The sequence below is a fragment of the Bufo gargarizans genome, chromosome 9 (genome assembly GCF_014858855.1).
Source record: "Bufo gargarizans isolate SCDJY-AF-19 chromosome 9, ASM1485885v1, whole genome shotgun sequence".
Classification (NCBI taxonomy): Eukaryota; Metazoa; Chordata; class Amphibia; order Anura; family Bufonidae; genus Bufo; species Bufo gargarizans.
This window is the reverse complement of record NC_058088.1, coordinates 105,230,798-105,246,992: the sequence shown is the minus strand read 5'-3', so window position 1 is coordinate 105,246,992 and position 16,195 is coordinate 105,230,798. Positions and strand designations below refer to the sequence as shown.

General features: G+C 39.6%; 1 protein-coding gene across 1 annotated transcript in view; it reads right to left on the bottom strand.

Annotated features, from left to right (window-relative positions):
• The window catches only part of ARHGEF9 (Cdc42 guanine nucleotide exchange factor 9), a 381,458-nt gene that overhangs the window by 284,333 nt on the left and 80,930 nt on the right, over positions 1-16,195 (bottom strand). Inside the window, exons 3-5 of the mRNA XM_044268649.1 lie at positions 3,346-3,630; positions 1,588-1,732; positions 1,073-1,179 (exon numbers count right to left, since the gene is read on the bottom strand). Coding sequence (XP_044124584.1) covers positions 1,073-1,179; positions 1,588-1,732; positions 3,346-3,630 — 537 coding nt within the window. The remainder of the gene's footprint in view (positions 1-1,072; positions 1,180-1,587; positions 1,733-3,345; positions 3,631-16,195) is intronic.

Here is a 16,195-nt window from a genome sequence, read left to right as displayed (position 1 = left end):
AGGAAAACATATGTTGGATTTTACTACTAGAAATCCCCCTGCTTAAAAGCAAAGATTGAAATTATTTTGCTATGAAATTCCAGGAATGTTCAAGACCATTGATTCCCAACTGTAGAGGAACCTATGAAAAATCTTTCTACTCCCAGAGAAACCCTGCTCTTATTTCTTGACAAACTAGATGTGGGAGTACTGTATTTGAACAGACTGAAGCATCTTTGAACAAGCGGAAAGTTATGTTCAGTACCAAAAGTGACTGGTCTAGCTGCTTCAGTGTTTTGAGGAACTCCTGACCAGGACTCAAGGATTCCAAAGACTCTTGTGAATGCTGGTTGAGAAACACTGGTAAGATTTACTAAGCTTAATGAGCCACAATTTTAGCTCAATTTGCTCCAAACAATTGGTGTACATGCCTTGCACCAGATTATTATGTGTTTTAGATACTTTTTGTGCCTTATTAGTTTTGAGAATTTTCTAAAAAGGAAGTGTGTTTTAGAGAAAAGGGGATGGCTTAAATTGAGCCAAATTGCACTAAAGTGTTGGCGCAAAATATTGGTCTAGTGTAAGCCAATCAAGAGGTGGCGTAAGGAAGAAAAACATCTAGCTTGTCTTACAACATGCACCATATCATTCACACAACTTGAGGCACTTCGATATTGGTGCATCTTCTGCCTAGACAATAATAATAATTATATGGCATTGTCCTAAACAGTGTGCCAGGACACTGTAAATACAGACTGGAAATCTTCATCCGAGCTGACCAAACCAGTGTGGAGCTAATTTTGTAGGAAAAACTCAAAATTCACATAAAATATGAATATATGACAATATACATCATGTTTAGTAGCACACATTTCTTAAGGTATGACAGTAAGTACCAACCTGTATCTAACTATTCATACTGGTGTGAAGAGCATGCTTACACATATATGAATAGAATTATTGATAATTTGAACAGAATCTACATGGTTGACAAGGTTTTTGCAGCCCTTACCTTTTCTAGAACTTTTGCTTCATGAAGATTATAAAGATCAATCATACATACATGAAAAACAGGATGCATAAAACCTCATACCTGGTGCACTGGAAGTTGATGGGACTCAATATTTATAGGCTTCCATCTCCTCCCCTTCCTGCTGTCTCTACGAACCTCCAGAGTCTTCGAGCCAAGATCCTCCTCTCCTAAAATAAACATATGCATATTAAACACAACCTGCTCCTGTAAGAGTCTAAGTCTGGCCTTACACAAGATACCTGTACACTGAACGCTTTATTATCCAAAAGCTATATCATGTGACTCCTTCCCCATACATATGCATGTGTCCTGGACAGAAGAGGGAGAGAGGCCGATGCTAGAAACCTCCCCAAGCAGCAAAATGATCACATATGTTAAAATTCTAATTGGGAGGCCCCACAAACACTAGATAGTTGCTCCGCCAAAATCAGCAGGTTTGGCCAATATATACTTCACATGTGAATTTCTTCTTTCCAGATTTTAGCCCCCATCTTCCAGTCCCATGTTAGCTCAAACTTGCTGTAGGTGTCCTCCAGATATTATTGCCATGACCACACCTCATTTACTTTACTAACCTGTGCTCATTAACTTCTTTTTTATCCATCCAACTTGATCAAGTCCAGATGGAGTGCTCTGAGAAAGAGGTAGTGACATAAATCTATCCAGCGGGAACTTGAAAGAAGGGGGCACAGTGAGTGGAGTTGGGGGCAGTCTCAGAGGCTGAAAAGAAGAATTACAATGTCATCTATAAATAATAAAGTAATATCATGAAGTATAAATCTGAACACATGCCGCCTCCCCTAAGTTTGTGGTTGGGTCGAAGATCCAACCTGTAGAAGTAATAGAACACACTTTTTTTTGTGTTTTTTAAAATGGAGTATATAAAGCTGCTATTGTGTTAATAAAAAGATGCTATATTGTATTGTGTGTCATGCCTTGTATGGTGTGCAATGTGTGGCATGCTTACTATTCTTTAATGTAAGACCAACACCAAAACATCCTTCAAAAGACACTGTAAGGTCATAAACTCACTTTAAAAAAACAACATCTAGATGCAATAAGTGCTAGACCACACTATGCATATCTAAAAATATTAATCAAAACAAGTTAAAAAATACACAAAAATAAAAAATTATTGCAATGCACCATAAAAATTTGAGGGTACAAGTAGTAAGTATGTAAGACTAAACCAGCATCAATGATATACTGACACCAGTACCAACTACAATGTATGCATGCATACAGCCAGTTATCAACATAGGGTGCATAGAAAGGCAAGTGTCATGGCTAATACACACCACACCTCATGTGTTTTGCCAACCTGCTTCATATTTCTCTTTTAGCTGGCCACCGTAACAAATAAGAAAAAAATCCAATATCTTTGTAAGCAATGCTACCATTCCTTCTTATTCACTAACTTGTAGCCATCTTACATGTTGGGTACAAATCTTCTTTAGCTACTGTGTCCCACCAGTCATTTCCTGATGCTTAATCGTTCAATTTATAGTAATGGAAGGTATGAAGACTTTTGAATGAGAAGAATCATAGATTGCAGTAACTTCCAGTGATTTAATTGTAGCGATACCTACATGCCCATTTCTCTACGGAGCTGGGTCATATTCTCTCCGGGCTTTCTAGGCTCCCAGAGTCACTTTTTGACCCACTAACTAGTCAGAAACTATTAAAGTTGAGACTCCCTTTAATGTAATTTATCATTATGTCACAAACCATGCAACATAATACTGATTTAGATTAGGCTACTTTCACACTAGCGTTCTGCTGTCCGCTCGTGAGCTTCGTTTGAAGGAGCTCACGAGCGGAGCAGAACGCCTCTGTCCAGCCCTGATGCAGTCTGAATGGATGCGGATCCGCTCAGACTGCATCAGTCTGGCGGCGTTCAGCCTCCGCTCCGCTCGCCTCCGCACGGCCAGGCGGACAGCTGAACGCTGTTTGCAGCGTTCAGCTGTCCGCCTGGCCGTGCGGAAGCGTGCGGATCCGTCCAAACTTACAATGTAAGTCGATGGGAACGGATCCGCTTGAAGATGACACCATATGGCTCAATCTTCAAGCGGATCCGTCCCCCATTGACTTTACATTGAAAGTCTGAACGGATCCGCTCAGGCTACTTTCGCACTTAGAAATTTTTCTAAGTTATTAATGCAGACGGATCCGTACTGAACGGAGCCTCCGTCTGCATTAATATGAGCGGATCCGTTCAGAACGGATCCGATCAAACGCAAGTGTGAAAGTAGCCTTACACAACACCGTGATTAATGAATCAATATAAGATAAAACATGAAATACTGGAGAAAAGGTAGAAATGTGAAGCTCACCGGGAGAATACTTTCATCTTTGGTTAAAAGACCAGAGGTCATGACTTTAGTGGACTCATCACTCTTCTGGTCACTATCTGAGTCACTTGCGAGGCTGGTGTCATTGTCTAACCCATCATTGGTATCAGTGTCGTGTTTAGCTGATATGGATTCCTCCTCTTCCTCGTATTCCGTTTGCAAGTCATTATTGATCTGCACCTGATCAGTCAATTCTGCACCTTCAAATTCATTCACAGTCAATTCCTCCTCTCTGGTGATATCAACAATTCCATTATGCCATCGTTCCTAGACGGGATAAATTCACAAATCACGGAAACATGAAAGAATGGTCAAAGAGCATCACTACTTCCAAAAATAAAAGCCAAGGTACAGTTAAACAGGAATGAAATGACGACTAAAATTTAAAAGAGTCCATGAAGAATTATGAAATTATAGAAGAGATCATAGAGAGGTCCCTTCATAGGTGCAGACCACGGGGACCCCCATGTTGACGTCCTATAATTACAGTGAACAACAATCAACCTTACATTTTACTCAGACCAAAATTTCTGCATGTTTTGCCTGTGGATCTCGAGGAAAATATCTGGGACTGACCCTCTGAGATTATGTATGACAACACTGTGAAATTAGTGTACAACAACTTTAATGAATATTTGGGGCTGACCCTCTGAGATTATATGCAATTGAAACAACAGTGGAAGCCTTCCTTGGATTATCCTAATTTAAAGGGGGTTGTGCACTAATTTCCAGACCTCTCAGACTGCATTGGTGATCATACGTACCTGATCTCCAGTGCTAGGTCCCAGCCTTGTAAGCTTGCTCGAGTACTTTAACACTGTGGCCAGATTAACGCTGTGGCCAGTCACTGGCTGCAGTGGCATCAAACCAGACATTTACATGGAGGGATCCAACGCCAGAGATCAGGTAGGTATGATCACCAACACGAGTCCTGCCACTCTGAGGGGAAATTAGTGTACAACAACTTTAACAAATATTTTAGGATCTACTATATGGAGTCCCATTAAAAGCAAAGACATATTTATGTTAACCACTAACAGACCGGGCCATTTACCCCCTTCCTGACCAGGCCTAATTTTGCTAATCTGACATGTGTCACTTTATGTGGTAATAACTTTGGAACACTTTTACTTATCCAAGCCATTCAGGGATTGTTTTCTCGTGACACATTGTACTTCATGTTAATGGTAAATTTGAGTCAATATGTTTTACCTTTATTTATTAAAAAATTTCAAAAGTTAATGAAAATGTGAAAAAATTCACAGTTTTTTAAATTTGAATCTCTCTGCTGTTAAGACAGATAGGGATGCCTCATGAAATATGTATTAATAAACATTCCACATATATCTACTTTATTTAGGCATCATTTTGGTAATGTCATTTTTTTTTTTTTTAGGACGTTAGAACGTTTAAAAAATTTTAAGCAATTTTCTATATTTTTTAAGTCAACTTTTATAAGGACCAGTTCAGTTCTGAAGTCACTTTGTGGGGTTTACATGGTGGAAACCCCCATAAATGACCACATTGTAGAAACTACACCCCTCAAGTTACTCAAAACTTACTTTACAAACGTTGTTAACCCTTTAGGTATTGCACAAGAAAAAAGGAAAATGGAGATTAAATTCCTAAATTTCACTTTTTGGGGAGATTTTCAATTTTAATCCATTTTTTTCTTTAACACATTAAGGGTTAACAGCCAAACAAAACTCAATATTTATTACCCTGATTCTGCAGTTTACATAATCACCCCACATGTGGTCATAAACTGATGTAAGGGCACACAGCAGGGTGCAGAAGAAAAGGAGCACCATATGGTTTTTGTAAGGCAGATTTTGCTGAACTGGTTTTTAGATGTCCCATTTGAAGCCCCCCTGATGCACCCTTACAGTAGAAACTCCCAAAAAGTGAACCCATTTTGGAAACTAGGGAATAAAGTGCCAGTTTTATTGGTACTATTTTGGGGTACATTTGGGAATTTTTAATTGCTCTATATTACATTTTTTGTGAGGCAAGGTAACCAAGTTTAGACACGGTTTTTATTTTAAATTTTTTACAACATTCCTCTTACAGGTTAGATCATGTGCTATTTTTATAGAGCAGGTTGTTACGTACGCAATGATATAAAATATGTCTACTTTGTTTGTTTTTTTTTGTTTCAGCTTTACATAATAAAGCATTTTTGGAAAAAAAATTATGTTTTTGTGTCTCCATTTTCTGAACACCATATTTTTTTATTTTACTGCCGATCATCTTGAGCAGGGGCTCGTTTTTTTCAGGAAGAGTTTATGTTTTTAATGGTACCATTTTTGGGTACATATTATTTTTTGATCATTCATTATTACACTTTATGGGACAAGGTGACCAAAAAATTGGTTTCTTTAGCACAGTTTTCATTTATTTATTTTTACAGTGTTCACCTGGGGGGTTAGGTCATGTGACATTTTTATAGAGAAGATCGTTACGGACATGACAATACCTAATATGTAAATGTTTTCTTTATTATTTAAGTTTTACACAATAATAGCCTTTTTGAAACCAAAAAATGATGTTTTAGTGTCTCCATAGTCTAAAAGCCATAGCTTTTCTAGCCGATTGTTTTAGTTAGGATCTCATTTTTTGTGGGATGAGGTTACGGTTTGATTGGTACTATTTTGGGGGCATAAGCCTTTTTGATCGGTTGGTTTATATGTCAAATCTTTTTTTTTTTATAAAACACTTCAATTTTTTAGTTTTTATTTTACACTTTGCATCCCCCATAAGGTCATACAAGACCTCTGGGGGACATTTAACTTTATCTCCAGTCATTATTTTCTTGATTGCACTGCAATCTACAACTTTTCCCCGCTCACGCCAGGTTTAAAAAAGGGGATTGGCATGGGCGGGGAAGGGGCCAGTTGTAGGTGTAGAAAAAGGTCTAAATTTAAGCCAGCAAGGCCGGCGCCTCTGCATAACTTAGGCGGATTAACCTCCAGTGCACAGGGTTATTATGACCAGTGTTTTAGACCCCCACAATCCTTACTTGCTAGAAGGGTCCCTTGATAATAAAATGATCACAAATTCGTCCCCTGTCCACTCAAATCAACAGATTATCTGTGTAATGCAGGATAAGACAGGTCCTCTAAGGAAATAGAGTCTCTTTGTAACCACCTCTGACCTGAAGATACAGATGGTGAACAGAGGATGTCCCTATTAACTCAGAATTCCCTAAAACATTATATGAAAAAAAGGTTTTCTGAACTAGGCAATCCTGTTTCTTGCAATATGACTTTGCTTCCAATAGTGAGAAAACCCTTTGAACCTAAACTATCTTTTCTCAAAACTAAAGAGAAAGCCATTGGGCAGGTTACATATCTGATTCAGATGTATATTTTTCCTACAAGGTATTGTGATCAGCATCTGCTAACAAAAGCCTCTTATGTAACAAACTGTTTCTCTACTTAGAGTCCTATGTGCTGTAGTCCTATAAATAGTTCAGCAAGTACATCCATGTCCAGATCAGCACCTCCATCTACCTATCCTAACCTGGGTATGATGGATGTAAGTGCTCAGGGGCTGTGGGACCTCTCCTAGAATATATATATAACTGCAGCTCAATCCTGCCCTCAGGTTAAAAAGACGCTGCTGGTTTATCCAAGCATTCATTCTAGATAACAGGCCAATTCAAACTTCTAATCCTGAACACATAGCATTTATTATTTTGTAAACAGTCTTTTTTTAATACTCTACTATCACAGCTGACTAAGGCGATAAACTATATTCACACGTAGCAGTAGTGGTGTGACAGGAAGCTGCACCACTGACATGTAAAAAAAAAAGGAAGCTAAAGGAAGTTTTGTGATGCAGTTTTCCTGTCGTCACACGATTTTTAAAGAAAATGTTTTAGGAAACGTTCCTAGAAATGTTTCTATGGAATAGAGCAGTTTTTTTCCCTATTGATTTAAAGTGAAATTGCATTTTCAGGTAATTTTTCAGAATAAGTTATATATTTTTAGCAGTTTATCCCTCTGCAATCTGTAATTCTTGTTTTTTTTTCTGAGCTAGCGGGTTGAGGCTAGCTGGTTTTTATATCTGCCCAAACACAGGACATGGATAAACAGGGAATTCTGCTTCCAAACTCTCTGTAGTACAACCTCAGAAGCAGCATCAGTAAAATAGCACATTACACCTGAGTGATGAGCAGTTTAGATTTTAATCCAGAAGTTAATTAAGACAGTAAAGCACTTACAAATTAGTGGCAGTGTCTGCGACAGTCTCTCTACCTCTCTGCAGCATCCCCTTCCTTCTTCCTTTCCCCTCTCCATAGACTTCTATGTAATTTGAACCTTCAGTGAGCAGACAGCCTCTGAGCAGTGAATTGAGAGTCAATTAGGGGGAATGTAGAGCAGGAGAGGAGCCTGGAAAGGTACTTTGATTTCCACCTACACTCCAAAGACATGCTGATGGGGAACTTAGATTATGAGCCCCACTAGGGACAGTAAGTGATGATAATTAGTGATGAGCAGCATAGGCAATATTCGAATTTGCGATATTTCGCTAATTTTTGGCAGAATATTCGCCATAAATTAGAAAATTTGAGAATTCATGATCTCTAGTCATTATTTACTTGATTGCGAAAAATCGGCAATGTAGTATATTTGCGATACAAAAATTGCGATTAGAATATTCGCGATCAACACTAAGGGGCAGGCAACTTTCCTATTGGTTGCTAGGGATGTTGCTAAGTGCCGATATTCGCGATAAATTCACAATAAATTTGCGATTCGAATATTCAGGATCTACACTATTTGCAAATACGAATATATAGCACTATATTCTAAATATTTTCGAATTCTCAAAGTGGCGATATTTGCGATTCGAATATTCACGCTCAACACTAATGATAATGTCTGCAGAACTCTGCAGAATATGTCAGTGCTATATAGGTAAGTAAAATACTAAATTAATCATTCTATGATAGGATATATTACAAACTTTTGTATATTTTCTTGTAAAATTAATTTATGGAAAAACAATAAACAGTTACTTTTTAACAGAAAACCTCCAAATTCGGCAAATCCCAACCACTACAATGCAACCTGTGCCCACTGTAGCACTACAGATCACAGACAATAGCAAAAATCTATGAAGTCAATGTGCATGTGCAGCATGGTTTTATACATTTCATTACAACTGCTAAAATAGCAAGTAAAGGCCTCCAACAATTAAGAACAAAGACACTTGTTAGAGTCTTTACAAAAACTATAGAATAAGGGGGCACACCACATTCAATGGAGGATTGCAAACCACGGCATCAACACATAACCAAACAAAAAAGAAAGAAACAGAGACGCCGCACACTGAGGCCGCACATCCAATTATAAAAATAAATAATTTATTAGTAAACACAAAACCCAGGGGTCTGACCTGGCTATACGCGTGGGGCGTATTAACCGCACACCATGGTCGCCTGTCTTTTTATTCGATGAGTCTTTGATGCCATATTTATGAATTGTACATCTTTTTGGTCTTATTTATGTTCTGATATTGAACTTGGTGTTTGTGGATATGTGTGGGACTTATTGATCCAAACACAATGTTGTAATTGTATACAATGGTTTTAACTTTTTGGGTTTTGTGTTTACTAATAAATTATTTATTTTTATAATTGGATGTGCAGCCTCAGTGTGCAGCGTTTCTGTTTATTTCTTTTTTTGCTTGTTAGAGTCTTTGAGGTCAATGGTAAGTAGGGTTATGTTAAACGGGGACATGCCGCTCCCGTAAAGAAAGCTGATCGTTGATTCACGCTCGCTTATGCTCCATTTAAATGGCACAATCTTCTTTAATACAATTGCTCTTCCCCATACAGTTTGCATTTCTTGGCTGCACATCCCCTGGTTACATGAGCACATGTGCTGCTGCCAAACAAGCCTTTACTCATTTGTCGACTGATTGCTGGACATGTTTGTACGTAGCAATAATCAGAACGAACGTTCATCAGGACATTGATTCATCCAATCATCTGCTTGAGAAAAAGAGCCTACACTCTATACGCCAGTTATTGGTTATCTCCAACTACTGCTATAATGAGCCATACTGAGAGCATTCATTTTGGGAATTTAGACATTCTGGAAATAATTATATGGCTTAATGGCAAATAACGGATTTATTACCATCAACATTAGTATTTTTATTTATAATAATTTTTTTAACATGAATGTAACTTATTTTCAACGAATTTCACCCAAGTTAGGTTAAGTTCACATCACCGAATTTGATGTGCTTTTTGTTAAATGCAGCAGGCAGTAGAAGCTGAATGAAGATAGAAGGATCTTCTATCTTCATTCAGCAGGACCTGCGCTGACGTCACCACGTGGTGAGAGCGATTACGTCATCAAAGGTCATTTTGCAGTTCCTGAAAGAAGAAGAAAGAAGACGATGCCGGCTGCGCGATCAAGTGGATGAGGTGAGTTAATGTTTTTTAATTTTTAACCCCTCAAGGCGCATTTTACTAAGCATTCTGTATTAAGAATGCTATTATTTTCCCTTAAAACAATGTTAAAAAGGAAAATAATACAGTGAATAGACTTTAACCCCTTTAGGACACAGCCTTATTTCACCTTAAGGACCAGGCCATTTTTCGGAAATCTGACTAGTGTCACTTTAAGTGGTGATAACTTTAAAACGCTTTGACTTATCCAGGCCATTCTGAGATTGTTTTTTCGTCACATATTGTACCACATGACACTGGTAAAATGAAGTCAAAACAATACATTTTTATTTATAAAAAAAAACCTAATTTACCCCAATTTATTTAAAAATTGCAAATTTCCAAGTTTCTATTTCTCTACTTCTATAATACATAGTAATACCTACAAACATTGTTATTAATTTACATTCCCCATATGTCTACTTCATGTTTGGATCATTTTGGGAATTACATTTTATTTTTTGGGGATGTTACAAGGCTTAGAAGTTTAGAAGCAAATCTTGAAATTTTTCAGAAATTTTCAAAAACCCACTTTTCAAGGACCAGTTCAGGTCTGAAGTCACTTTGTGAGGCTTACATAATAGAAACCACCCAAAAATGACCCCATTCTAGCATTCTAGAAACTACACCCCTCAAGGCATTCAAAACTGATTTTACAAACGTTGTTAACCCTTTAGGTGTTCAACAAGAATTAATGGAAAATAGAGATACAATTTCAAAATTTCACTTTTTTGGCAGATTTTCAATTTTAATAATTTTTTTCCAGTTACAAAGCAAGGGTTAACAGCCAAACAAAACTCAATATTTATGGCTCTGATTCTGTAGATTACAGAAACACCCCATATGTGGTCGTAAACAGCTGTACGGGCACATGGCAGGGTACAGAAGGAAAGGAATGGCATACGGTTTTTGGAAGGCAGTTTTTGCTGGACAGTTTTTTTGACACCATATCCCATTTGAAGCCCCTCTGATGCACCCCTAGAGTAGAAACTCCAAAAAAGTGACCCCATTTTAGAAACTACGGGATAGGGTGGCAGTTTTGTTGGTACTATTTTAGGGTACATATGATTTCTGGTTGCTCTATATTACACTTTTTGTGAAGCAAGGTAACAAGAAATAGCTGTTTTGGCACCGTTTTTATTTTTTGTTATTTACAACATTCATCTGACAGGTTAGATCATGTGGTATTTTCATAGATCAGGTTGTCACGGATGTGGCGATACCTAATATGCATACTTTTTTAATGTAAGTTTTACACAATGATTTTATTTTTTAAACAAAAAAAATCTTATTTTAGTGTTTCTATAGTCTGAGACCCATAGTTTTTTCAGTTTTTGGGTGATTATCTTGGGTAGGGTATGATTTTTGCTGGATAATATGATGGTTTGATTGGCGTGATTTTGGGGTGTGTGTGACTTTTTGAACGCTTGCTATTGCACTTTTTGTGATGTAAGGTGACAAAAAATAGCTTTTTTTAAAACCTTTTTTAAATTTTGACGGTATTCACCTGAGGGGTTAGGTCATGTGATCTCTTTATAGAGCAAGTTAATACGGACGCGGCGATACCTAATATGTATACTTTTTTAATTTATGTAAGTTTTACACAATGATTTCATTTTTGAAACAAAAAAAATCATGTTTTAGTGTCTCCATATTCTGAGAGCCATAGTTTTTTCTGTTTTTGGGCGATTATCTTAGCTAGGGTCTCATTTTTTTGCGGGATGAGATGACGGTTTGATTCGCACTATTTTGGGGTGCATATGACTTTTTGTTCGCTTGCTATTACACTTTTTGTGATGTTAGGTGACAAAAAATGGTTTATTTAGCACAGTTTTAATTTTAGATTTTTTACGGTGTTCATCTGAGGGGTTAGGTCATGTGATATTTTTATAGAGCCAGTCGATACGGACGCGGTGATACCTAATATGTATACTTTTTATTTATTTATGTAACTTTTACACAATAACAGCTTTTAAAAAAAAATATGATGTTTTAGTGTCTCCATATTCTGAGCCATATTATTTTCTTTTTTGGGGCGATTATCTCAGGTAGGGGCTAATTTTTTGCGGGATGAGGTGACGGTTAGATTGGTACTATGTTGGTGGGCATACGCTTTTTTGATCGCTTGCTGTTTTACTTTTTGTGATGTAAGGTGACAAAAAAATGGTTTATTTAGCAGTTTTTATTTTTTACGGTGCTCATCTGAGGGGTTAGGTCATGTGATATGTTTATAGAGCCGGTCGATATGGACGCGGCGATACCCAATATATTTTTACCTCATTTGGGAAAAATTACGTTTTTGTTTATTTTTACTTGAAACTAAAAAAATTGGGGGGGGGGGGGGAAACTTTATTTTTCCAACTTTTTTTTCACTTTATTTTTGGTCCCACTTTGGGACTTAAACTTTTGGGGGTCTAATCCTTTACAATGCATTCCAATACTTCTGTATTGGAATGCATTGGCTGTATGAGTAATACAGTGTGTATTACTCATACAGCTTCCGGCCTGTGAGATCCAGGGGGCTGGATCTCAAAGGCTCGTCACCAGAAGGCAGCGTGATGCCTTCCTTAGGAATTGCGCTGCCCTCCATGCCATCGGGTACCCCCTACAGCCCCACGGGGATCCGATGGCACCGCCGCCCGCCGCCGCCCTCAACATAAAAAGCTACAAACTGCAGGTCTGAATTGACACGCCGACATGGGGGGGGGGGGGTGTCACAGGACCCCCAGCGCATTGAGCCAAGGTGCCTGCTCAATGATTTGAGCAGGCACCTTGTTCCAATCACCGCCCGCCGGGCGGCGGTGATCGGAAATACACATGACGTACCGGGACAACATGCTGTACCGGTACGTCATGTGTCCTGAAGAGGTTAATTGGGTCTGGGGTTGCTCATCCCTATCATCTCCTAGCAACCATGCGTTAAAATCGCACCGCATCCGCACTTGCTTGCGGATGCTTGCGATTTTCACGTAGCCACATTAATTTCTATGGGGCCCGCGATGCGTGAAAATCACCACTCATCTGCACAGCCTTATTGTAGTGAATGGGTTAGGATTCATTGCGGGTGCTATGCTTTCACCGCACGCATTGCACCCGCGCTGAATTCTCGCCTGTGTGAAAGTGGCCTAAAGGACAGATACAACTTCTCCTCTCTTTTGAATTCATTCCTGGTCTTGACTTCTAAAACTGCATGCAGAAACCTGACTGTGTGCTCGTACACTTGAGGAGTCAGTGTAGTGTTCAATCGTCAGATTTTAGTAAATTCATACAGAACCAAATAAAATGTGTTAAATGTGTAATTTAATGTAGAAATACACTCACCGTCACTGGCTGGTTTAGTCGCCTACCTATCTAAGGAAGAATTGGATACACTTCAAATGGAAGTTGCTACAATTAAGTATGGCCAGTAGATGGCGCTGATATACTTCCGAAAGCTAAATGCGCCACATCTGACGATTGTATTAAATGGGTTAGAATGATAGTTGGTGTCATTCATACAGTTCTAGACCTGAAGGCTATATCCATTTACTGGAAGTAACAATATAATGCCCAGCATTTTGCTGCAATGAAATGGAAAGCTCTGATGTGCAGTGATGAAGAAATAAGGTTGTGCTGTGACACATCCCTGCACTGTGATTCCTCGGAAAATCACTTCTCCATTATTAGCGGATCCTCTGTTTGGGCTCTGAACACATCATTTCTTTCTCTGTCAGTACAGCAATCAAGTGAATGGAGATTACCCCTGATTGTGGCTGCACGCACTGAAAAATCACCTTGTAATTTGCAGTTACTCCACTCCAGGACAATCACAAAGGCCAATATATCTCAGGAATGGAGCTTTACCTTAAAATAGTTTTGACGTCTGAGAGTACAAATACAGCACCGAGTTTTTTGATGGCCACTTACAGGGGCTTAACTAGAAATCTCTGGGTCCCAAACTTTTGAATGAGCCCTCAATCCGGGCCCCAACTAGTGCACCACTGATGGGGGTGACAGAGGCACTAACTACCTAGATGTTGCGGTCACTACAGACTGAGGCATCTCAGGGGTTAACACATGGCTGCTTTATTCCAAAAACAGCACCACACCTGTCCACAGGTTGTGCCTGGTATTTTAGCTCAGCTCCACTGAAGTAAATGGGGCGTTGCAATACCACACACAACCTGTAGACAGGGGTGGTGCTGTTTTTGGAATAGAGCAACCATCTTTTTCTCGTCCTAAAGAACCCCTTTAAATGGTGATCTCAGCCATAGCAGAAGCATGTCAGGTGTGTATTACAGCCAACAATGGCTGTGGTTGCATCTCAAATACAACTTTATACAAATATGTGGTCGTGCAGAGTATATCACATACGGCTTTGTACAGGAGGTTGCGCCCTCCTCTTTCATATCTATGGGATGGTCATAGGCTCTGTTCAGTTTTAAATGCTTAGTGTAATGGGTTTTTATCTCCATGTTATCATCCCGGATATATTTATTCTGCCTTCTAGTTCTGTAATCAGTGTTTTTTTTCTACTTTTCAGGCCACCATGGCATTCGGTTGCAATAAGCAGTGTTTGAGTCCTCGATGGCGGACTTCTGGGGGTCAAGACAAGTGCCTCTAATAGGATTTTAATGGTAGAAGTTAAAGGGAACCTGTCACCTCCAAAACACATTTTAAACCGACATCATTACCTTACAGTAGCCCCCAGTGTGTTCCTAATCATGCTTTTCATTCCTACACTGGTTGTTGGATACTTAATAAAAATGCTGTTTAAATTTCTGTGTTTTCGCTATCCTCAGAGTCAGTTTGAAGTCAAGGGGGCAGTGGCGTCCTTGCTTTAAGTCAAGCTAAGCCCGCCCCTTTCCCGTCCTCCCTTCACTGTGCTTGACATCCTGCTGTGAGACTGGGATCGTGCAAGTCTCGCACATGCGCGGTGTGCTTCTTGTCACTGCGCGATCCCGTCTCCCGCACTCAGCCGGCCGCGAGGAGCATGTGCAGAGAGAGGAAAGCGGCTGGCTGAGTGCGGGAGCCGGAGACGGGATCGCGCAGTGACAAGGAGGAGGTGATGTTATTTACATGGGACTGTGTGTTGAAGGCGGCTGGGGAGGGGGTGATGGAATTTATATGGGACTGTTTTTTGCAGGGGGCTGTAGATAGAGAGGGATGTTATTTACATGGAATTGTATATTAGGGGGGGCTGGAGAGATGGTGTGATGGTATTTATATGGGACTCTATGGGAGAGGGAAGGAAATAGACTCTATGGCGGAGGTGCTGAGGAATTATAATTTCTGAGGACACTAAACGGAGGAATGTAACTACAGGGGGCACTGCAGGCGGCATTATAAATATTGGGGGAACTTCAGGGCGAGCATTATAACAGTAGGGAGCGATATAACTACAGGGGACACTGCAAGCGGCATTATAAATACTTGGGGCGCTTCAGGGCGAGCATTATAACAGTAGGGGCAGTATAAATACTGGGGGCACTGTAAATCCAGGGGACATTAGGCGTTCTTATTACTACTGGGGCTCTATAGGAGGTATCTGCATTATTTCTAAAAGAGCACTATGGGGGCTTTATTACTACTGAGGGGTCTGTAGAGAGCTTTATTACCACTGGCGGAATAATAGGGGGCCTTACTTCTACTAGGGGCTCTGTGAGGGTATTATTAATACTGGAGGGCTCTTATACTAATGGAGGCACTCTTGTGGAGCATTATCCCAGGGGTAGTATTACTAATGAGAGTATTCTAGAAGGGAATTACTATTGGTGGGACTATGAGGAGTACTGTTACTATGGGGGGCACTCATTTTTCTTCAGGATAGTATTTGGGGGTACAGAAAAATAAAGGGGTTATACCACCCAAACTGCTCAGTCAGGGGGCGTTTACATTTCTATTGACTGACAGAGGATAGCACGCAAGCGCGGCCAATGCTCCGATGTCGCTGGGGTAGCCAAAACCTATAACGACCGGCAGTAAACAAGGCTACAAAAGAAGGTTAAAATTGTTAAGAAGGGAGGACGAATCTCTATTAACTTCTATTGGGTAAGTTAATACTGGTGTCAAAAACTACACAATTAGGCAGACTTTAAAAGATGGGATAACCCCTTTAAGGAAGCTAAGATGTCTGTGTTTCACACTCTGCAGAGACGAGGCGGCTGAAAGAAGTGTCTGGACCGAATGGAGAAGATAATGACAGAGAAGATCTACAGAGGAGACATCACCTGGGAGCCCCTGGATGTGAGAGGTACGTGCTGCTGTATAGCAAGTATAGTAAAATGTCTCCTAGTGCTAGTGTTTGCAAGCTCAGCCAACTCTTCATTCACAGCTATAGGACTGCAGGAGATATCCGGGCCAGCGCATGGCTATGTTTTGGAACTC